At 49.4% G+C, this 24,354-nt stretch overlaps 2 protein-coding genes across 9 annotated transcripts in view; one reads left to right on the forward strand and one right to left on the reverse strand.

Moving 5' to 3' along the window:
* ARHGEF4 (Rho guanine nucleotide exchange factor 4) overlaps positions 1–9,735 on the forward strand; it is a 331,537-nt gene extending 321,802 nt beyond the window's left edge. For 4 of the 5 annotated variants that reach the window (NM_001192073.2, XM_059892237.1, XM_059892244.1 and 1 more), the window contains 9 exons: positions 668–847; positions 1,824–2,003; positions 2,077–2,256; positions 3,850–4,082; positions 4,439–4,568; positions 6,175–6,306; positions 7,096–7,339; positions 8,018–8,095; positions 8,550–9,735. In NM_001192073.2, coding sequence (NP_001179002.2) covers positions 668–847; positions 1,824–2,003; positions 2,077–2,256; positions 3,850–4,082; positions 4,439–4,568; positions 6,175–6,306; positions 7,096–7,339; positions 8,018–8,095; positions 8,550–8,701 — 1,509 coding nt within the window. In that variant the 3' untranslated portion in view covers positions 8,702–9,735. The remainder of the gene's footprint in view (positions 1–667; positions 848–1,823; positions 2,004–2,076; positions 2,257–3,849; positions 4,083–4,438; positions 4,569–6,174; positions 6,307–7,095; positions 7,340–8,017; positions 8,096–8,549) is intronic. The other variant, XM_059892236.1, reaches the window with a different exon arrangement.
* A 522-nt stretch (positions 9,736–10,257) lies between these two features.
* The window catches only part of FAM168B (family with sequence similarity 168 member B), a 41,171-nt gene continuing 27,074 nt past the window's right edge, over positions 10,258–24,354 (reverse strand). For 3 of the 4 annotated variants that reach the window (XM_005202196.3, NM_001109790.1, XM_015474406.3), the window contains 4 exon segments: positions 17,326–17,468; positions 17,021–17,198; positions 15,163–15,288; positions 10,258–14,714 (listed from right to left, as the gene is read on the reverse strand). In XM_005202196.3, coding sequence (XP_005202253.1) covers positions 15,176–15,288; positions 17,021–17,198; positions 17,326–17,468 — 434 coding nt within the window. In that variant the 3' untranslated portion in view covers positions 10,258–14,714; positions 15,163–15,175. 4 annotated transcript variants of the gene reach the window in all.

A 24,354-nucleotide genomic window follows, 5' to 3' on the forward strand; every position in this document is an offset into this window, starting at 1 on the left:
TGGAGATCTAGAACTCTGAGGAGAGGTACTGCTCACCTGGTGCCTGGGGTGCCATGAGACTGGTTCTGCAAGTGTTCAAAAAACACTGCAGACCAGATCCAGCTACTGCAATGGCTGGGCACTGCCAGACCCGAGGAAAGAGGCGTTGCTGCTTGTCAGGTGGCTTCATGGGTACTGCGTGTCCACAAGAAGCCACTAGGAAGGAGCAAGGCCTCTCTCTCTCCAGCTCTGAGGTCCCCTCCAGGGCCACAGTAGGAGCCCCTGATGGGGGCCAGGGGATACAGCAGAGATGCAGCTGGCAGTGCCCTGGCCCAGCACCACAGAGCACAGCAGAGACACAGCGGGAGCTGAGAGCCAGTAGTTGCATCCCGGCCCGGTGGGGATGAGAGGAATGTGTGCCCTGTGCAGGGGGAGCAGCACGCTTACACTCCGATTTGATGGCTTACCAGATTCCAGTGATAAGCTCAGTACCAGTCTAGACATAGTGCATGTCTGGGCATATGCCCTGGGCACAGCCCCCTCCCCCTGCGGAACTCAGGGGAGCCTCCATCAGTCCACTCCTCTGTGAACAAGCCAGGATTCCCTCTTTCCAGAGTTGGTGGACAGAGGGCAGAGGGTAGAGGAGCACCTCTACCCCCTGACATGCCCTCCCTGGCTCTCTCCACAGCTCATCAGCGATGGCAGTGTGGTCTGTGCCGAAGCGCTCTGGGACCATGTCACCATGGATGACCAGGAACTGGGCTTCAAAGCTGGAGATGTCATCGAAGTGATGGACGCCACCAACAGAGAGTGGTGGTGGGGCCGCGTCGCTGATGGCGAGGGCTGGTTTCCAGCGAACTTTGTGCGGGTATGGCACTGGCCCTGGCTTTTCCTAGACCTGAGAAGAGCCAGCAGCAGGCTCTGAAACACAAGCCTGAATCTGCTCTGGGGTCTGAGGTGCTGGATGTGGATGTCTCACCCACGGGTGGGACTGCAGGCTCAGGGCTGGGTGAGCTTCCCAGGAAGCCCAGCCTGGGAATTGAGACACAGCCTTCCTCCTGCGCCACCACCAACTGCACCTTACCCCTACCCTCTCTCCAGGAGTCCTCAGTGGCCAGAGAAGAATGGGTCAGAAATGATGGGTCCCTCTGCATGTTAGAATACCACTGCCACAGGCAGCTGGGCCTCCCAGATTTCCAGAAGCTATGCAGACCATCTGCGCAGATCCTCAGTTCTAACTTTCACAACAGTCCTGGACTCTGGGAACTGTCACTACACCTAGGGAATTGAGGCAAGAACAAGCTCAGTCTTTAACCCAGGAGATCACAGGGAGCAAACCCAGACCTAAGGCAGCCTTTGGTCTCCAGGGAAGGAATCCTGGTGCAGCCTCCGAAAGGTCAGGCAGAGGGCAGTGGGGAGGGGAGGGCTCAGGCCCTGGGGTTCATTGCTTCTCTTGCCCCAGATCTCCTGGGTTAACAGCCCTCTCTGCCCCCTGAGCCTTTCCTAGTTATCGTCTCAGAGCCAGCAAGGCCACATCACCTGTCCACTTGCTTCACAGCCCCCAGTAGGCCCAGTGTGAGCAGGTGCTGGCAGAACCCCTATAGTGAGCATCTGCACCGTTCTAGCCTCTGTGCTGGCAGAGCCGAACGTAAGGGAGAAAATGGGGACTGGGTACCCGCCTTCGGACCTGCTCTCCCCTGTCCCTCTGGGCACTACTCAGGTGATGCGGGAGCTTCCTGCCCCTGTGATGCCGTGAGTCATCTGAGTGTCAGTTCCCTGCCGTCAGTGTGTGGGATGCTGGGCCCTGACCCTGGGGGGACTCTGACTGGCCGTGTTGCCTGCAGCTGCGGGTGAACCAGGACGAGCCTGCAGACGATGAGGCACTGGGGCCTGGGCACCAAGGGACTGGGGATGGCGGGGGCACCGAGGCGCAGGGCAGCAGGGACCAGATGCGGACCAATGTCATCAATGAGATCCTCAGCACGGAGCGAGACTACATCAAGCACCTGCGGGACATCTGCGAGGTGAGGCTGCTGGCAGGTGGGCGGGCTGGTGGGGCGGGGGCCCAGAGGGGAGCCTGACCACCCGCACCCCCAGGGGTACCTCAGGCAGTGCCGCAAGCGGGCAGACATGTTCAGCGAGGAGCAGCTGCGCATCATCTTCGGGAACATCGAGGACATATACAGGTGCCAGAAGGCCTTTGTGAAGGCGCTGGAGCAGAAGTTCAACCGGGAGCGGCCGCACCTGAGCGAGCTGGGTGCCTGCTTCCTGGAGCACGTGAGCACACTGGCCCCGGGCCCTGGGCCCCAAGCCCTCCCTGGGCAGCAGCCCCTGCTCTGCCCATCTCTGCTGGGGGCTCGCCCTACCCCACCAGCCCTGGCCCCAACTGCCCTCTCCCTTCTACTGTGTTTTAGAAGTGTCACCATTTCTGGGGGTCAGCGTGGGGTGAGGCCCAAGGAAGAGAATGCTCCTTGGAGCAGGAGGGCCTAGGCTTCAGCCCTGAAAGGAACTGCCTGGGGCAGAGGCGGGCTGGGCACCCCTAAGGACATTCCTAGCAAATTCTGGGGTTCTTCACACAGTAAACACACTGAAATTTGGGTTGAAGTACTTCTTATTTCCACTCTAAATGCCGGTTGACATTTAGCCAAGGTTCATTGGACTGGTCTGGGGTAGATGGACTAATTTTTATCCCTCTCCTGTGGCAGTCACACGAGGTTGAGCAGAAGATGCCTTGGCCAGCCCATCAAGGACAACCTGTGTTCCTTTCTGGCTACTAGCAGTGGGGGGTGGGGAGGCCCTGCCACCTCTTGCCAGTGGCAGATGGAGAGCTGAGGAGGGAGACCTCAGGAGCGGGTGGTGTGTCTGGGTACCTGAGCGGCTGTGGATCTGGGTCCATTTATCAACAGGCAGGAGAAGGCAATGGCACCCCACTCCAGTACTCTTGCCTGGAAAATCCCATGGATGGAGGAGCCTGGAAGGCTGCAGTCCATGGGGTCGCTGAGGGTCAGACACAACTGAGCAACTTCCCTTTCACTTTTCACTTTCATGCATTGGAGAAGGAAATGGCAACCCACTCCAGTGTTCTTGCCTGGAGAATCCCAGGGACGGGGGAGCCTGGTGGGCTGTTGTCTCTGGGGTGGCACAGAGTCGGAAACGACTGAAATGACTTAGCAGAGTTGTGACGGGGAAGTGGGAACTAGGGCAGGTCTAACAAGGCATGCTATCAGCATTACCCAGTGTGACGGTCACAGCGGCCTGTCAGGCAGCCAGCTGCTGCCACCCTCCTTTCCCACCTGAGTTCACAAAGTCCTAGGCTGCTAAATGCCAGCCCTGGTCTCCTTCTGACTCCAGGTAGATGAAAGATACACACAAAAACAGACACAGTGAGTCTCCCGTACGACACACGTGCAACATGGATATGTCTGTGTCACGTGGTGTTGAAAAAAGAAGTTGACAGTGGCTGTCTTCAGATGTGAAGCCAGAGCTTTGTAAGGAAGAAACAAAACACTGGGCTGAGAAGAAAGACAGCCTGGGAGGCACAGCCATTGGCCCGGCACCCATTTCATCTCAATCTCCCTCTCCCTCCTTTTTGGCCTTTCATATTAGTATCGTTGATTTCACCCCAGTACCTGGCATACTGTCAGAATATCTGCTGAGAGCCCAGGAGAGAAAGCCAACTAGCAATAGGCACTCTGTACCTGAGTTTTCTGGGGTCTTTCATGTCCTTGGGCATGATTCTGCATAGCTTGTGCCCAAAGAGGCAGGTAGACAGAGCCTGAATCCCCTGCAGTCTCTCCCACCCCTTTCCCAACACTGCCCATGGCCTGGGGGAGCAGGAGACTGTCTTCTCACCCTGAGCTCTGCCTGCAGCAAGCAGACTTCCAGATCTACTCAGAGTACTGCAACAACCACCCCAATGCCTGCATGGAGCTCTCACGCCTCACCAAGCTCAGCAAGTATGTGTACTTCTTCGAGGCATGCCGGCTGCTACAGAAGATGATTGACATCTCCCTGGATGGCTTCTTGCTGACACCCGTGCAGAAGATCTGCAAGTACCCTCTGCAACTGGCAGAGCTGCTCAAGTACACACACCCCCAGCACAGGTAGGAGGGTGCTGGGGGAGAGGGGTGGCTCTCCAGGCCTTGGGTCAGCCCATTTGTTGAGGCTCAGTGTGCTGGGCAATGCTGCAGGGATTGGGGCAACAGCACAGGCTTAAAATATCTAACAGTCCCTGCCTTCATAAGCTATCCTTAATGTGAAGGAAGAGGGCATGAGTAGGATATAAAGTTCTGCTCTGTGCCTCCTTTATGGAGAAGATGGGAGTGTGCACTTGACAAGTGGAGAAATGGCCCGGGGCAGAGCCCTCGAGGGAAGCAGCTGCACCGGAGGCTCCAGGATGTTCCCAGCCCTTCTCTGCTCTTGATCCAGTAAGCCCTCTGCTGTCTCTCTTTGGCCCCAGGGATTTCAAGGACGTGGAAGCTGCCTTACATGCCATGAAGAATGTGGCCCAGCTCATCAATGAACGGAAACGGAGACTTGAAAACATCGACAAGATTGCTCAGTGGCAAAGCTCTATAGAGGACTGGGAGGTGAGGATCCAATACCTCAGAAAATACCAAAGGGCTTGGCCCTGGCATTAAAACCATGCTTGCCCCTGAGAAATCGTAAGAGGGAGCTGAAGCAGGGCGCCACACTCCTGGGAACCAGCAAACAGTGTCAGGAGGGAGAGCTGGGCTTCTGCTGGGCCAGCCTGGCCCTTCTCCAAGCACCAAGCCTCAGGCGCTGCTCCCAGAGGAGGCTTGCTGGCCTCCTTCCTGGTGAAGGGCTCAGGACACGTATAATACGCCACATGCTCCTCCCAGGGTGCAACCAACCAGCCTCCAGGGACACGCTGGGCCCCCAAGTTTGAGTTAACTACTGGGGTTCTCAAAAGAAGTGGTCAGGTTTGCCACAGCATGACCAGAAACAGATTGCCACCGGTCAGAGCCTCTTGGTTCTGTTTTCCAGGCACACACAATCCCCTCATGTAGGCCAGTCTCACCTTTTAGGGCAGCATGGAGGCCTGAACTAATGATGAGGTTCCTGGCCTGTTCTCTCCACTCTCACTCACCAACCAAAACAATGAAAAAACAGATTCATGGGCCCCACCCTAGAAATAGGCAATTAGAATCCCTGGGAGTGGGGCTGAGTGCTATGGTTTATGTTTTGTTTTCAGTGTTTGGGTTTTGCTTCTTGATGATGGGTTCGGAGGCCCAGCCCTGGCCAAGGGTCCCCACAAACTCACTTATCCCAAACAAACACCTGGCTATGATTTGCATTTTCCTGGAGGAACCAGACATGGTACAGCTTCATCTGAAATTACAATGTCTGATGATGGGACTTCAGGTACACTGAGCTGGAAGAAGACTTCCTTAACCTCTTTTAAAAGACTGGCCTTGGAAGTAACTTTCAGCCAAGTTTAATTATTCTCTAAGAGGAGTGCTGTCCAATCAAAGTACCATGTGAATCACAACAGGGAATTTTATATGTGCAAGTGGCGTAGTTGGTAAAGAATCTGCTTGCCAGTGCAGGAGACACAAGAGATGTGGGTTCGATCCCTGGGTTGGGAAGATACCCTGGAGGAGGAAGTGGCAACCCACTCCAGTATTCTCGCCTGGAAAATTCCATGGGCAAAGAGGAGCCTGGTGGGCTACAGTCTATGGGGTTGCAAAGAGTCAGACATGACTGAGAGCATATGTGCACATACAGCCATCTTAAAAGTGAAAAAAAAAACAGGTGAAAGAAACTTTAACAATGTTTTAACTCAACATATCTAAAATATCAATTCAACGTGTAATCAACATATAAAATGTCATTGGTGAAATAGCCACAGTCTTTATTTCATACTAAGTCTTCGAAATCAGAGTATCTTTTAGTTTGATGATATCTCGATAGGGATCAGCTACAATGCAAATATGCCACTGGCTGCTGTAGGGCCTCACTTAGCAGAGACAACAACTTATAGGCCAAACCACCATTTTTTTCCCTCCAATTTCTGTGGTCTGCTCCAGGCCCTGGCCCAGTGGGGGCCACGGCAGACAAGGCCAACAGTGACCACACCAACTCAGCAGGAGGCAGGACACAGAGCCCAGCAGAGCGTTGCTCTAAGCCCCAGGGTTGGGGCACTCAGCTCACGGCTTCCCTTGGGTTCCACAGGGGGAAGATCTTCTGGTCAGGAGCTCGGAACTCATCCACTCGGGGGAGCTGACCCGTGTCACACAGCCACAAGCCAAGAGCCAGCAGAGAATGTTTTTTCTCTTTGACCACCAGCTCATCTACTGTAAGAAGGTACCAGAGTCACTCTTCCCTGCTGGATGGGCCTATTAAGAGCAGCTGTGGCGGGAGTGAGGCTGAGGGCTGGAAGCAGCTGCCCCGAGAAAACGAGCTGCACACACGCGATTCCTCTCCCCGGGGCCGCCCTTCCCTGGTCAGGCGCTTTGGGCCAAAGTCGGGGGAAGGAGGCGTCTAAGAGGGAGCCTACTGCCCCAGGGACCAGAGGGTGACCCTCACAGTCTGACCAGGGCCCAGTGTTGGTAAGAACATTCTCCGTGCTGATAAATCCCTGTTTGGGCCTCAAGCCAACTCTTCTCTCCCTGTGAAGCTCAGCTTACCCTCCCCAACCCTGGGATCTTCTGTTCCAGCGGCCTTCAGGCCTCCCTTTGCTGCTGGCCTCTACTCCCTCTTGAAAACGGGCCCACGTGGCCGGGCAGCCCTCCTGAGCGCGGGCTCTGCCCGGCCCTGGCAGACTGCTGCTTTTCTCTGCTGTGCAGTGCGGGTCCTGCTTGTGATCTGTTTCCATGGCTGCCTCCCCCGCGAGACTATGAGTGTTCAGAGACCCCCACCACGCCGCTGAGTAACTGTTAACTGAAACAGCAGCTCCTAGCCATGGTTTCAGCACGCAGTTGTGGGCCGAGCCAGGCTTGTCATTTCTCGAGACAAGGAGCTGGCTAATAGCCCACCGGCCCTTCCAATCTCAGGGCAGAAAATGAGGCAGGGCCTTAAATGTGGTCAGGAGAGTGGTTTAGGCCGAGGCGCTGGGCAAGTAGGCGGGCCAGGGGCTCACCCTGTCTCTGGCAGGACCTTCTCCGCCGGGATGTGCTCTACTATAAGGGCCGAGTGGACATGGACAGCCTGCAGGTGGTGGACTTGGAGGACGGGAAGGATAGAGAGCTCCATGTGAGCGTCAGGAACGCCTTCCGGCTGTGCTGTGGCCCCTCAGGCGAGAGCCACCTGCTGTGTGCCAAGAAGCCCGAGCAGAAGCAGCGCTGGCTCAAGGCCTTTGCCAGGGAGCGGGAGCAGGTGCGGCTGGACCAGGAGACAGGTGCGAGACCCCACTCGGCCTTGCTCCATGTGAGGGCCCGCCTGGCACTTTTTGCATCCTGGGTGCAAGGAAGTCGACATGACCTTGCAACTGTGAGAGGCAGGTCTCACATCAGGAAAATCTCGGGGTTTGGTGAGGCTCTGGGGCATGTCTTGGTTTCGACCCTCGCTGTGGGTCTGCATGCCTGAGGGTTGCTCCCCCGACCTGCTCACATGCACATACTCTAGAGGGCGGGGCCTCTGCTCAGTTGGAGAGGGAGGTGGACACTGGCCTCCAGAAGCCTCCCCCTATCCCACATGAGCAAGGCATCCCCCCACTGCATTCCCCTCCTGTCCTTGGTCCCCCGGCCATCACAGTAGGCAGTGACCAGGTCAGTCCTTGATCTGGCCCAGAGCCTCTCCTAGAGTGCCAAGAAAAGGACAGTAGCCACCAATGGGTCAGGCTGAGTCATGGGGGAGGGCAAGGGAGGCCCCCAGAGAAGCTCCTCAGAGCATCTCCTCTGCCTGGGTGGACAGAGCTGGCTGGTGGGGCAGGTGGGTGAGACCCTGCGGCCTGCTGGGCCCTCAGGCACACACAAATTGTGCTGGTGCCAGAACGAGAGGACCGTGGGCAGGGGAGATGGGAAGGCAGTTGCGTTCTCACCGGGAAGTGGGTGTCTCATTTGTGGCCCCCTCCCAGGCTTCTCCATTACCCAGCTGCAGAGGAAGCAGGCCATGCTGAACGCCAGCAAGCAGCAGGCCATGGGGAAGCCCAAAGGTAAGCGGGTGATGGCCAGCACCCGGGTCTTCAGAGGTGCCCACTGCCCTTTACAGGTGGGTTGTGAGGGCCCACTGAGGAGGAAGCCTGCACTGTGGGCACCTGGTGGATGCTCCTGCCCTCCACCCCCTCAGACCCCCCGAGCAGCGTCAGTGCCAGTGCTCTTTCCCAGGCAGGACTGCTGCTTGGCAGCCAGCCTAGCCAAGATGCTGACAGCCCATTCCTACAGACATCACCATGAGAGCAACTCCACGCCCCACACCTTCCAGTCCCCCCTGGTTACACCCCTTGCAGGCCACGGAGGGCAGCCCAGGCCCTTGGATATGGACAACCCCAGGGGAAGCAAAGGGGGATGTCTGAAGCAGCCTGGGGATGGCCCAGTCTACCCCTACAGGCTCTGCCCCGTACTGCCTAACTCCTGAGGCATCTCTGACCCCGACTCTTCCCCTGCCAGCCCTCGGCCGACCTTACTACCTGGCACGCCAGAAGCATCCAGCCCTCCCCACCAGCCTGCCTCAGCAACAGGTCCTGGTGCTGGCCGAGCCCAAGCGAAAGCCATCCACCTTCTGGCACAGCATCAGCCGGCTGGCACCCTTCCGCAAGTGAGCCCGTGCCCCACCAGTGGCACCATCTGGACCTGCCTTGCTGGTGGGCCTCCAGCTCTTCCTACCTGAGGCTCACCGCATCCGGCCCTCTGTTCTGCAAACTGCAAGTTAGCAGGGCTGAGTATGGGGTCCACTCAGTGCCCGCATTCTCAGTTTCCTCCCCAGTACTGGGGTGCTGAAGAAGTTGGCTGGAGAGGCAGGCCCCCGGCACGTGAACCTCCCACACCCTCCAGGCCTGTGCAGGGCTCCCTGGGAGCCACAGCTCAGAACCACCCAACAGGCCAGCGCGTGTGAGGATGGCTGCTTTGGACCCTCTTCTTTGCACATCTAATCATCCCTCCTGCTCCTGTTTTCTCTGGGCAGGAGACCGCCTCTGCCTTCAGTCACCTGCAGAGCCAGGCTGTGTACCTCTCTGCCCTCCTGCCCCCTTCACAGGCCCCCAGCTGGTGGGCCAGGCAACCTGCATCCCTGGTGGGCAGGAACCAGGAATTCTGGGCACAAAAACATCCGGAGCCCGCCTGTTACTTCCTCCCAGTCCCTCTGTAGACACTCCTGGCTGCTGGACACCCTCTCTTTACTTGTGATGTGTTTTGTTTATAGTGGAAAGAAAACAGAACCATAGTCAACTGAAAACTTCTGTCAGGATTTGTAACCAGTCCACCTGCAGCTGTGGGATGATTCCATTACCTGGTTCCAGTTTGGATTTTGTTGTTAAATTCCAACAATAGAGAATTGTTAGTGACACAGAAAGATTGCCTTACCCTAAGTGAGTGTGAGAAGCCATAAGGACTGAATTCTGTGGCCCAGCACCCAGGACTGACCCACCCAGAAGCTGGTGGGCATGTAGGTTGGAAGGAAGCCCACATCCCATGGAGGAGGGGCACCGAAGAGGGTGGCCAGGGCCTGGCATGGGGCAGAGCACAGAGACGCCCCTGTGGCCCACGGGAATTCAGCAGCATGTACAGTCACTCTTGCACTATACCTTCTCCAAGCAGAAACCACATTTAATTTCATAAAGAAACCTGTGAAAAATAACCTGGCTGCCAGCCCTTGTTTTCTGTTGGTGTCTATCCATTTTCTCCTCCCCTCCCGTTACCTTTCCACCTCAAGCCTTTCTTTAGACTAAAGGAATAAGCCAGGCCACCAAAGCTTTGGTGGAGAGCAGCTCAGTGTTCAGAGGCTCAGGAAAACTAGGAGCTGTCTCAGCACCTCTGTCCCCAGCTGCTTCTAGAGTCTCTGTTGAGCTGAACTTACCAGCAATGTGAGTTTGGGGGACAGGCAGTCCGTAATCTTTTTGGGTCTGAGCTTCCCCTTCGGTGAAATGGGGAAGGGTGTGTCTTCTTGCCAGGAGGACTGAGGCCACGGGCCCAGGAGAGGGTGGCTTCCCTCCCCTTCCCCACAACCCGCCGCCTTCACACTTGTACACACTGCCGAGGTCACGGGGGCTGAGCCGGAACCCCCTGGATTTTCTAAGGTGAGAGATGCTACACCACCTCCCATCCAGGCCAAGCCACCTGGAGGCAAAACCTATAGGGAAAAAGCATGAAAATCACACTATGCAACACAAGTCAATCTTTATTGAAAACTGCAGTATTAATACATAACAATTTACAATAAACGTGCTTTTAAGAATTTTAAATCTGAGCTCATCTACTCATCAGATTGCATAAAAAATTAAAATAGTAAGAATTTACACATTATGGAATTGGCTCAGGATGGATGTTCCATTCCTTTGTATCGACTGACACCTTAGTTCAATGCAAAGGCGGGGGAGTGCCTTTAACACTGGAAGACAATGTTGACTTACGTTTGTAAAAAGTACTAAGAGAATGGTCTAAAAAAACAGTATTCGAAAACCATTAAAAACAAACAAACAAAAAAAAACAACCGTTTCCTAGTCAGTAACAGTGGCTCCCTTAGGTCTCTCTTGAGTGGCCATCATCACAGCAACCCCCCAGGAACACAGGAGAGCTGGCCTTCTGCTAACCACTGGTCTGCACGAGGACCTACAGGAGACCAGCAGGGCTCAGGAGGCCAAGTAAGACACTCATCATCTCTCAACACACGCATCCTGGAAGCACAGCCTCCCAGTGCTCACTGCAGGTTCCCTGTGCAGAGGTGCCAGGCTCTCCTGTCTCTGTCCCAAGTGACTGGAGGTTGGTCCTGGGGATTCAAATAAGATTACACCAGAGGTTTTCTATTCTTCAAGTCAATAGGGTAGGGAAAGACAAATCCTCTGAAACATCAACTCTGCAACTTTCTACCTGAAAAGATCAGACCCTCCTCTGCAGCATGTCATCTGCAGGCTCCTTTCAGAAAGCTCAGGCTGAGTGTTAAACAGCTCAGGAGAAAAAAACATGCCAACATTTGAAATGTGGTAGAGAGGGAGTCACGCAGGCTGCCCTTCCCCTATGCCAACCACTCCGCTCTAAAGACACACCCCCTCCTTAGAAAGCACCAAAAGAAGAGCCAGAAGCTGTCTCCCACCTCAAGCCCCACATCCTCAAGCCTACCCTTGCATGGCCAGAGGATGTCAGACAGGTGTCCTATCCTGTCTGGGAGATGCCCAGGCTGGCAAGAACTGGGGCGTCCAGCCGTTAGCTGCCAGATAGGGAGAAGGCGGCCCAACTGGTCAGAGTAATACTGTTTCCATATGTCTACCAAGTTCAGGTGAAGAAGTCTGGGTCTCCTTCTTAAACAGCAGGCCCAACATGGATGCGTCCAGTGTCAGCTATGCTCTCGCCCCTCTGTGACAGGACAGCACTGCAGACGGCACACCCCGAGCCCCCAGATCCTTTTCCTGTGTGTGCAGTGCCAACGCCAGCAGAGGGAGAGGCACTGAGAGCCGAGTCTGGGAGGGGGCACACACTGACCAGGTTCCCAGCCCGAGGCTCAGGACTGCTCTTGGCTCCTATAAACACCACATTTGCATAGCACTCAAGAAACAGAGTCACGTAATGTAACTGGGAGGCCTAGTAACCAAACCAACAAAAATGTTCAGAGAAGACTGAACACAAGAGACATAAAAGATCCTGAAGCGCCTCTGTGCTTGTTACCATGAGTGGCCCTGACCCTGACGCTGGCTGCACCCCTCACAGATAGCAAGCTGATGGGAGGATCATCACTCATCGGAAAATGTTCAGTCACCTGGCCCAGATCCAAACAAAAGAAACATATCTCCTAAACCTTAGAGGAGGGCTGTAGAACAGAATTTTTCAAAAATACCCATGATGGTATCTGTTTACAGAATTAATTCCTTTACTTGCCTGTCTCAATTTCTAAAATAACTGTAATTTAGCTAAAAGACTCTCAAATTAAGAATGTCACATACGAAAAATGCAAAATTTCTCTGAATATTCTACTATTGTGCTTAGGATATCAAATTATGCATTTTATTACAGAAGCTCTATTCCTTAATTTTAATGGAACTAAATGCTGCTAAAATTACAACAAATGATAGTTTGGTTACTATTCATTATGTCCAGATTCTCACCTGCTAGACAAGCTCTACCTTTCATATTTGATAACTGATGCCCTGATAGTTTCAAAATTGAAAAGACTTCCACACATAGGTATTCCATAATGCAGCAGTATTTGATGAAGCTTCCCAGCTCAACCTCACAAAAGGGAAGTAAGATTTTTTAGAAATTAAAGGGGGCTAAGTATTTATAAGTTGATGTAAATGGGGAGAAAACACAACCCACTCTTTTTTTTCTCTTAAAAACACCATTTAATTCAGTGCTCATGAAAACACTCACCCTGTGTGTTGTGTCTCAGACAATACTGAAGAAACAGCCTCATAACTTCTCATAACTTCCTCCTGAATTCAAATGACTGTAACCCTTAGAGGCAGTCTGTGTGTGTGTGTGTGTGTGTGTGTGTGTGAGAGAGAGACAGACAGAGAGAGAGAGAGAGAGAGACTGGGACTTTTAAAGAGTTATACAAAACTCACTTACTACACTAAACTGGGGAAACCTACTTCTCTGCTACCGATCAGTTCTGCCCCGGAACCCTCAGAACATTACCAACCACCCACTAAACAGATAGAATAACCAACAATGAGTTGAAGCGGACATGGTGTGCCTGGGGTAAATAACTGCTACACACACAGAAACACACAAACACATACATACAAAGGTGGGTTAAGTGCTCTCCAATTTAAAGTACTTATCAGTAAACATACTATGTTACAGACAGTAGAAATAAATCTTCTGTTTACAATGATCCATGCAAAAATATCCCTAAACTTTTTATAAAATAAAATGTGAAAAAGAAAACTATGACAAATACTTACTATAGAAAATACAGTTACCAAAGGCTCAGCGGTCAGTTGTCCCACTCACTAACCAGGGCTGAATGCTATCCCAGTGCCAGAGCCCTGATCAGCTGCCAGAGCTGTAAGAAAAGTTAGGGTCCCCTCCCCAGCCAAGGCCCACAGCACTCGAAACGATGACAGGGTAGAATAGGGGCACCCCCACCCCCAACAGGCTGAAGGGCCACAAACCCTCACCACTCTCAGCCCCTCTGACTCCATCTGAGGACAGGCAGACACATACAACCATTGATACAGGCTGGGGACATTTAATCAAAAAAAAAAAAAAAAATCCTCTTGGCTTCTTATGTACAATACTCAGATTTTAGACACAAACTCCTTCCTGTAATGACAGGCAAACATGCTCTGACTGGCAGACACGTTTCGATGCTGCCTGGCCCTGTGCTGTCCACTGCTTTGTGCCAAGTCTCTTCAGCCACAGGAGAAATGGTCGAAGGGGCCACAGACGACAGGCCAGCCATTGCCTCACCCTCCCACTCCCATCTCCACAAGCCCCTCCAAGCATCCTCAGGACAAGTCCCCATCAAGCGGGGGCCTAAGGACAGCCACAGCCCTGCCTCTCTGCAAGAAACCATCAGTGTCAAAGCTTTGTTCCCGTTTAACAGTTCTTAAATGTACAGCTTTCTTCGTAACACAGCTGGTATCGTTGCCCTTCCTTGTGGGAGGGAGAACAGCAATTCCTACACATGTTTTCAGGAGACTAAAACATTTCTCAGGGGAAAAAAAATAGGGATGACTTTTCCTAAGCTAAATAAAGGAGAGGCCAATACCTCCTCCAAGTGTGGCTGTTTCTCTTCCATCCCAGGAAAATAATTTAAGCTTTACATAGGACTTTTCCAATAAAGATATAGAAAACATCATATCCATCTGTAAGTGATTTGTAACAAAAATTTAGACAGCGTTTAGAGAAAACTGTTTTGCTGTTATATCACCTCACTGTACTGGCACCCTACTCTAATCTTTCATGGCAATCCCTAAGAACATCCACAGCACACAGACCCCACAAGCCTAAATGGAAAGAAAGCCATTAACCTGGCTGCACCCCAAGCAGTGCTGGGCCTCCCCACACTCTCCCCTTGCCTGCAACTCTCTCTCACTGTGGTCAGCGTGAAAGGAACAGATGGCTGGAAAGTCAAAGTCCACATATCCAACTGGCAACCCACCTCAACCCCAAAAGGCTGAAGAATCATCGAAGAGATCTCAGATGTTCTATGAAGAAATTCACTTTAACACTTATAACTTTAAGACTTTGCATACATTACAACAGTGCATTAGTGATACAAGTTGTAAAATACTTTTCCATTCCTTTGGATTTTGCATATGATGGTTCTGCATCAGTCACTGCAGGTAGATTGAGCAAGCTTTTTGTGTGTGTGTGTGTGTGTGTGTGTGTGTGTTTTAACATGCATTCAACTAGATATGATTCAGAATAGATTAATACTCCCTTTTATCATTACAGTTAGCTAAAAAGTTGCCTGGCAGCCCACCAAACAGGATCTGCTGTAAGACGAACCCAAAGAGTCCACTGGAGACTGAGGGCACTGGGACCTGCTAGGCTGGCTGCAGTAGTGTTTAGCTAAGTGTCGAGAGCATTACGAAGAAAGTCCTGGTTGGAGGCAGAAGGCCTGCAGCACCAGCTGTGGAACCTCCATGATGTGACTGCACAGCTCCATCCACAAACCTGAGGGTGGGGAGAAAGAGGGGCACACAGTCACACACACAGCTCCTCTGGCACCAGTGCTCTGTAAAGGAGCCATTTCAACTGGAGGAGGAGGAAATCCACTAAGACAAGAAAGGGCAACAGCAAAAGAGGCGACTGTGCCTGGTTTCTGAGAACTTCCAATTACAACTGGAATCCTCCTTCCTCCAGGAGGCAGGCAGGAGACCAGAGCAGAGCCCAGGTAAGGAGCACAGTGCAGGGGTGCACAGCAAGAACTCAAACGGCTTCCTCTTCCTTCCTTCCTTTGTAGGGTCCCAGGAAAGACAAGAAGTTAAATGTGGCATCGCCTTCGAATCATCAGGTATCATTTTCCTTGTCACTGTTTAAACTGTCATAGATCTCCCATTCTCCACTTTAAAAAAATACACTTTAGTCACAAAGCTAGGCCTGGGCTTCATTGGTCACTTACGTTTGCAGGGTGATCACCACTGAGGGGGCACATAGCTGTAGGTGGGCGTTCCTGGGGCCCGATACGTGGGCACAGTGACAGGGTGGGGAGCAACTGGAGTTGGGGAGTGGGCAGTCAGCAGGGTACCTAGAGGGAAGAGCAAGCATCTCAGTGGAGGGCAGCACTCCCCTTGCCCCAGTACCTCCAACAAAGAGAGCTCCTGCCTGACCCTCGTGGCAAGGAGAGAGGCAGAGAGGAAGAGGGGTGGCCGTGACCCACAGTGCTCTCAGAACCCGATTATATGCAAGCCAAGGCTGTATAAACACAGCAGGCTCACAGTGACGGCATGTGTGTAGAAGCCTGTGTGCTTCCCCTTCACACAAATGTACTGAATTACTTCTGCAGGTGAGATGACAAAAACAAAACAAAAATGTTATTTAGTCTTAAAAAGGAAGGAAATTTGTCAAATCCTACAATATGGATGAACCTTGAGGACATTATGCTCAGTGAAATAAACCAGTCACAAAAGACAAACACTGCCTGAGTCCACGTACATGAGGTCCCTAGTGGAGGCAAATGGATGGTACGGAAAGGAGCGTGGTGGTTGCCAGGGTCTGGAACAGAGGGAGGGGGAGGTGTTTGTTATACAGAGCTTCAGTTCTGCAAGACGAAATGCTCCAGAGATGTGACACAACAGTGTGATACCACCAGCGACCTCTACACTTGGAAATGGCTAAGATGGTAATAACTAACTGGGAAGAAGGGAGGGAAGCAGGGAGGTTCCCAACTGTGCAAGCTTCTGAGTACCTTAAGCTAAGCTTATTTTCCCTATAAATACAGGAAACTCAGCAGCCATCTGTGTCCACTTACAGCCAAGAACCACCTCAAACCTCACAGCCTCACCTGGACCCCTGCGCCCTGAGTGCACCCACACCAGGGCCTGCCAACCCCTCCCTCCATGTGCCTCAAACACTGAGTTTCTATCTGTGCCAGACTCTCCTTTGCCTCTGGGGTAAGTGTGGGAAAACCAAATAAAATCAGAGACTGAGCAGAAAAACACATGGTATCCTGAACCACCTTCCTCTCTGACGTTTCCCTTATGCTGAAGTAAAGTCTACAAAACAAAGAGGAAATAATGCATTTCTTTAAAAGTCACAGCCATGGGCAATCCAGTCACTGTGTAAACCTGGCCCCCCTGCACAGATAACTTACATTTCCACAGGAGGTGACCTCACTCCTAGACATTTAACCAAGCCCTCAAATGCTCCAAGATTCCATGGAGACAGGCCGGTCCAAGCCACGGATCTCTACTCTCTCTGGTTTATTTTCCTGACCTAGAAGCAGCCTTGGGAAATTGTCTACGTGCATGCCAAAGGATTTCTATAAGCAGCTCTTAGCTCTGTGAACCCAAGACTGGCTTTCTGCAATTCATGAGAACATCCCCATTAAGACAAGCTGGCCTGCGCTGGTAGCCCACACTAAAGGGAAGGACAAGAGGGTCAGCCCCCCAGATCATGGAATATCCCCGCTTCTGCTCAAGCTTTAACATGCTCACCACAGTGATCTGGCCACTCCTTGTCCCTACAGCCAGGTAACTCAGTTCATCAAATTTGGAGAGGGCTAGCCAGTCTTGTCTATGGAAAAGGTACTTGGCTCATGGTTCTAAACCCCACACTCAAAATCAACTGAAGGAGAAGGGAAAAGAAAGGAGAGGAAGTAAAGAAAATGATAACATGCCATTCCTCCCAAAGGATCAGATGTCCTTTCACACAACTCTAGCAATGAAAAGTCAAAGCCAAGGGTCAGAGTTCTAGTGAACTCTCCCTTCCCCCAGCCCTCAGGCCATCGCAGAGGAGGCACCCCGGGGCCAAGGACTCACCCGCTGACATGGCCATAGTGGTGCCCGCCACCATGCCCATGGTGACCCCGTTGCCTCTCGGCGGAGGGAGGGGAGCAGGGTACACCGTCGCCGGCATGCCGTTGGGCTGCACCACCGTGGTGTGGTGGATGACGTGAGGGGGTGCCGCATACAGGGGCTGGGTGTAGTACGTGCCTTGCTGGGGAAAGAAGAGAGACAGATGCCACAGGGGCACACACCTGGGTGAGAGCCCCAAGGGGCCGACCCATCCCCACACACAGTGCCCAGGAGACCCTCATGACACCCACAGCGCACCCCAGGCCTACCTGTGCATACGGGCTCTGCTGGGGGTAGGCACTTCGCACGGGGTACACAGCAGTCTGGTAAGGGTTGGGGGAGGAGGAATACGGTGGCACTGCCCCGCTGGTGGGGGAACAGGACACTTTGTAAGGAGTGCCAGAAGTGTAACCTGAAACAAAAAAGTCCAAAGCCTAAGTTCAAACCCACACATGACCAGACCCAGGGAGGGAGCAAGTGTGCCGCAAGGAACAAGGCGGCATTCCCGTCCCGACCACAGTCATGCTGGACACCGCCACCACAATCCGGCTTCATTTCTTAAACTTGATGTGCAAGTATGTGTGTGCGGGGTGGGGTGGAGGCAAGGGAGAACATTCTGAGTATATCTTCATATAGAACAGGAAAGAAACACCCATCTTGTCAGAATATGTATTAGCATGCCATTCCTGGAGCACAATTTGGCATTAAAAGTATGTATTTCTTTTAGGCTCACCATCTATTTCTAGAAATTTGTTTAAAGAAATAAGCACATGAAAAGATGCTCAACATAGCTAGTCTTGGTTGTTACTGCTGATGTTTAGTTGCTAAGTCATGTCCGACTCTTTGTGATCCCATAGACTGTAGCCTGCCAGGCTCCTCTGCCCATGGAATTTCCTAGGCAAGTATACTGGAGTGGGTTGCCATTCCCTTCTCCAGGGGATCTTCCCAACTCAGGGATGGAACCCATGTCTCCCGCTTGGCAGGCAGAATGTTTACCATTGAGCCACCTGAGAAGCCCTATAACCACAACTGTTATTGTTGTTCAATCGCTAAGTTGTGTCAGGCTCTGAGACCCCACGGACTGTAGCCCGCGAGGCTCCTCTGTCCAGGGAAATGCAAATCAAAACCGCAATGAGGTACTGCCTCACACCTGTGAGAATGGCTATTAATAAATTAAGAACATAAATAACAAATGTTGGTGAAGATGTGGAGGAAAGGGAATCCTGGTACACAATTGGTAAGAATGAAAACTGGTTCAGCCACTAGGAAAACAGTATGGAAGTGTCTTAAAAAACTAAAAATAGAACTACCAAATAGACCAACAATTTCACTGCTAGGTATTGTGACAAAGAAAATGAAAACACTAATTTGAAAAGATACATGGATCCCAATTTTCATAGCAGAATTATTTACAACTGTCAAGATATGAAAGCAACCTAAGTGTCCAACAACAGATGAAGATGTATCACACACACACACACACACACACGCAGGCACACAAGGAAGTATTACTCAGCCATTAAAAAAAGGAAAAAATTTTGTCGTTTGCAACAGCACGGATGGACTTGGAGGGTATTATGTTTAATGAAATAAGACAGAAAGAAAAACTGCATGATATCATTTATATGTGGAATCTTAAAAAACACAAACTAGCGAATATAACTGATAAAACCAGACTCACAGATACAGAACCAGTGGTTCACTGGAGAGGAAAGGGAGGAGGGGACAACATAGCAGAAGGGGATTTCAGAGGTAAAAACTATTATGTATAAAATAATCTACAAGGAAACACACAGGGAATATAGCCAATATTTCACAGCAACTAGAAATGGAATATAACCTTTAAAAATGGTGAATTAATTTTCAGTGAAAAAAGAAATAAGCATAGATTTAAACAAAGTCTCAATGGTAAGCATGCTCATCCCCAGTGTTGTTAATGGCAGCAAAAATAAAAGGAAAAACTTGTCAAACAGTAGGGTTATGGTAAAGACTCCTGGGTCTAAGGCAGCAGTTGAACACATACACTTGCTTTTGTCCCCACCCAAAATTACAATAAAGCAGATTAATATATAAAAAGACATAAAGCCTCGAAGATAAGAAGGGAAGAAAAGACATTTTGGAACCTAAAAATCTTAGAACCTTTAAGAAGCAGAAATGGAAAATGACTTAGCAAACTCAAAAGGCTACACTTTTAGCCAGCAGTGCAGAGGGTCAAGCAGCAGCCTGACAACAGAAAAGCCCCTTCCCCAAGACCTAGAGGACCTAGGAGGGCATGGCAACCCACTCCAGTATTCTTGCCTGGAGAATCCCCATGGGTTGAGGAGCCAGGTGGGCTACAGTCCATGGGGTTGCAAAGAATCAGACACAACTGAGCGATAAGTGCACACGCACACACACACAAGACCTAAAAACTGTCAGCACCTGTTTCCAGGAAGTGATGAAGGACCACAATCTGGAAGAGTGGTTGAGAATCTCTCTAGTAAGCTGAAAGCCGCCTGGCTCCCCTTCCTAACTCCCCATCCCAAGAGAGAACAGTTTTTCTCCAGGAAGGGTCTCTGAGCTTTTACATTCACAGCAAATTTATTCCTACAGACTAAGCCCAACAAAGCTAGTAGAGGTGATGGAATTCCAGTTGAGCTAATTCCAATCCTAAAAGATGCTGTGAAAGTGATGTACTCAGTATGCCAGCAAATCTGGGAAACTCAGCAGTGGCCACAGGACTGGAAAAGGTGAGTTTTCATTCCAATCCCAAAGACTGCCCAAACTACCGCACAATTGCACTCATCTCATATGCTAGCAAAGTAATGCTCAAAATTCTCCAAGCCAGGCTTCAACAGCACGTGAACCGTGAACTTCCAGATGTTCAAGGTGGATTTAGAAAAGGCAGAGGAACCAGAGATCAAATTGCCAACATCCGCTGGATCATCAGAAAAGCAAGAGAGTTCCAGGAAAACATGTACTTATGCTTTATTGACTATGCCAAAGCCTTTGACTGTGTGGATCACAACAAACTGTGGAAAATTCTTAGAGAAGGGAATACCAGATTACCTAAACTGCCTCCTAAGAAATCTGTATGCAGGTCAAGAAGCAACAGTTATAACTGGACATGGAACAACAGAATGGTTCTAAATCAGGAAAGGAGTATGTCAAGGCTATATACTGTACCCTGCTTATTTAACTTATATGCAGAGTCCATCATGAGAAATGCTGGACTGGATGAAACACAAGCTGGAATCTAGATTACCAGGAGAAATAGCTCAGACATGCAGATGACACCACCCTTATGACCAAAAGCAAAGAAGAACTAAAGAGCCTCCTGATGAAAGTGAAAGAGGAGAGTGAAAAAGTTGGCTTAAAACTCAACATTCAGAAAACTAAGATCAAGGCATCTGGTCCCATCACTTCATGGCAAATAGATAGGGAAACAATGGAAACAGAAAAGTGAGAGACTTCATTTTTGGGGGCTCCAAAATCACTGCAGATGGTGACTGCAGCCATGAAATTAAAAGATGCTTGCTCCTTGCTCCTTGGAAGGAAAGTTATGACCAACCTAGACAGCATATTAAAAAGCAGAGACATTACTTTGCCATCAAAGGTCCGTCTAGGCATAGCTATGGTTTTTCCAGTGGTCATGTATGGATGTGAGAGATGGACTATAAAGCTGAGTGCCGAAGAACTGATGCTTTTGAAGTGTGGTGCTGGAGAAGCCTCTTGAGAGTCCCTTAGACTGCAAGGAAATCCAACCAGTCCATTCTAAAGGAGATCAGCCCTGAATATTCACTGGAAGGACTGATGCTGAAGCTGAAGCTCCAATACTTTGGCCACCTGATGTGAAGAACTGACTCACTGGAAAAGACCCTGATGCTAGGAAAGATTGAAGGCCGGAGGAGAAGGGGATACCAGAGGATTAGATGGTTGGATGGCATCACCGACATGAATCTGAGCAAGCTCCGGAGGTTGGTGATGGACAGGGAAGCCTAGCGTGCTGCAATCCATAGGTTGCAAAGAGTCGGACACGACTGAGCGACTGAACTGAACTGAAGCCCATCAGCAAACTGTGGTACAACCAAACAACAAAATACTACTCAACAATAAAAAAAGGTAGAAGTGCTGGTACACATATTAATTACATGGGATAGATCTCAAAAAAAGAAAATACACAAAAGAAGTCAGACACAGTAACACATGACATGATACTCCAAGAAAGACCAACATAATCTACACAGAAAACCAATTAGAGGTACCCAGGGATCAGAGGGCATCTTTCATGGGAACAAAGTCACTCAACTGCAGTGGTGTTACACATCTGTATACAATCTGTAAACGTGTCTAAACACACCAAACTGCACTTTTAAGGATGGCTCATCTGCAAATTATATCTCAATAAAACTGCTTTCAAAAAAGTCTGAGAAACCATTTCTCATTCACTAAAATATAGCCACTGTTTTGTTCCACTACCTTCTGCTGTTTTTCAGGCAACTTCATAATCCCATTTTCCCAAAGCCTTTTATCTTTCTCAGCAAAGAACTGTCCCAAAGCTGTGGTACATATACACAATGGAGTACTACTCAGCCATTAAAAAGAATACATTTGAATCAGTTCTAATGAGGTGGATGAAACTGGAGCCTATTATACAGAGTGAAGTAAGCCAGAAAGAAAAACACCAATACAGTATACTAGCGCATATATATGGAATTAGAAAGATGGTAACGATAACCCTGTATGCGAGACAGCAAAAGAAACACAGACGTATAGAACAGTCTTTTGGACTCTGTGGGAGAGGGAGGAGGGGATGATTTGGGAGAATGGCATTGAAACATGTATAATATATAAGAAACGAATCACCAGTCCAGGTTCGATGCAGGATACAGGAAGCTTGGGGCTGGTGCCCTGGGATGACCCAGAGGGATGGTATGGGGAGGGAGGTGGGAGGGGGGTTCAGAATGGGGAACAAGTGTACACCCGTGGTGGATTCATGTTGATGTATGGCAAAACCAATACAATATTGTAAAGTAATTAGCCTCTAATTAAATAAATTTAAATTAAAAAAATAAATAAATAAAAAATAGCAAAGAAAAAAAGAACTGTCCCAGGTACCTTTTACAGTCTTTCAGGAAACTGAAATTTTTTCAAATAAGAGAATTTTGTAAAGGCCAAAATAAATGGAAATCCAAAGGTGTAATGTCTAGTGAATACAGCAGATGAACCAGCACTTCCCAGTCAAGCTGTAACAATTTGTGCCTGGTCATCAGAGAAACATGGTCTTGCATTATCCTGATGGAAGATTATGCATTTTCTGTTGACTAATTCTGGACACTTTTTGTCAAGTGCTGCTTTCAGTTGGTCTAACTGGGAGCAGTACTTGTTGGAATTGTTTGGTTTTCCAAAAGGAGTCCATAACAGAGGACTCCCTTCCAATCCCACCATACACACAACATCACCTTCTTTGGATGAAGACAGGCCTTTGGTATAGGGTTGGTGATGGTTCATTTCACTTGCCCCACAGTCTCTTCCGTTCCACATTATTGTACAGTATCCACTTTTTATCGCCATCACAATTGTTTTTAAAACAAAAGACAGAATGTTTGCATTATGTTTAAGTAGAGAATCACATGTGGAAATACAGTCAAGAGGTTTTTTATCCAAACTGATGTGGGACCCAAATGCCAAAGAGATGAACATAACCAAGCTGGTGCAAATGACTGTCAATGCTTGCTTCAGACATGTTGGCTGTCTCCTGAGTAGTACAATGTTCGTTGTTCTCAATGTCTCAATTTGACTGCTATCAATTTCAACTGTTAAACCCGGCCGTGGAGCACTGTCCAGCAAGAAATCACCCTGAAATCTCACAAACCACTTCTGACACATTCAATCAGTCACGGCACCTTTTCCATATACTGCACAAGTCTTTCTTGCACTTCAGTTGCGTTTTTACCTTTCTCAAAATAATGAAGCATGATATGCCAAAAATGTTGCTTTTTTTCTATCATCTTCAATAATAAAACGGCTACAGAAAAATTCACCAATTTTGATAAGATTCTTACAAAATGTATGCTGATATGATAGCTGTCACAATACAATCTAACAAAACTGTTGTGAATGAAGTTAAAAACAACTAAGTGCTCCTAGAACTTACCTTATGGGCGGGGGGGAGCTTTTTGGCTAACCCAGTATTTTGAAATTTACTAAATATGATGTAAGTAAAAACACTGCCAAAATTTGAAGACACCAAAATTTAATACCAATTCTAGGCTAAAAGAGAGTAGAATAAACAGACTTTCAGGATTTGGAAATGCAACTTTAAAGACAAGAGCAGTTAAGTCCCTCTCTCTAGCTGCTCATCTACTAGTATTTAAGAGAGACAGAAAAGGAAAGTGATGGTTTCACAGGTATAGACATGTAAAAATCCATCACACTGAAGCTTTAAATATGTGTACTTAACTGTACACAAATTATACCACAATAAGGTAGCAAAACATTTAATTATAAAGACAAAAAGGTAACTACAAAAGCCACCAACTTCTAACCATGCACTGACACTCCCAGAAGATGGCTCAATAACAGCTCCTGGCAAAAGCTAATGTTGAAATCATGAGTTACTTTTTATGCCATTACATTCATTATGATTTCTGGGAATATGTTACCTTGAGAAAAGATTTCGTATGAGAGAGAGGCAGAGAAATAAGAGAGAGAGAGATGGAGCTGTGAGAAAGGGATTAATGAAGTTAATAGCAAGCAAAGAAAGACACGTTATCTGAATTTGAGTAACATTTTGCATTCGTTGTCATGGAATAAAAAGGGAGCTGGTGACGGTTGATTTACAAGAAGGACATTATCTTATTACAAGCACTTCTTAATATCACTAAAAGAACTAATTATATGATTTTCTTTGGTCTGAACAAATCCCTTTTTATACTGCTCTTTATGGCAGACTATATAGCATGAGTCAGAAATTTCAAAAAATAAAAAATAAAAAAATAACAGCTCCTAATCAGAGAAGGAAATGAGACACTGGTGCCTGGTGGACACATTCATGACCAGTCACAGTGATAGAAGCACTGTATCAGGGCAGAGTGTTTATTCATCACCAACATCAGCTGCCATGCTCAGGGCCAACAGAGCCCATCAGAGAAGGTCCAGCCCTCTTGAAAAGGTGCCGCCTTCAGGGGAAAAGCACAGGCAAAGAGAACACCACCAGAGCAGCACTGACACAGTCCTGGCAGACAAAAGCAGGAGCAGGCGGTCTCAAGAATGGAAGGCTGCGAGTGAAGGCAAAGTATGTCTGGATAGCTTCCTCT

The sequence above is a fragment of the Bos taurus genome, chromosome 2, assembly GCF_002263795.3.
Source record: "Bos taurus isolate L1 Dominette 01449 registration number 42190680 breed Hereford chromosome 2, ARS-UCD2.0, whole genome shotgun sequence".
NCBI lineage: Eukaryota > Metazoa > Chordata > Mammalia > Artiodactyla > Bovidae > Bos > Bos taurus.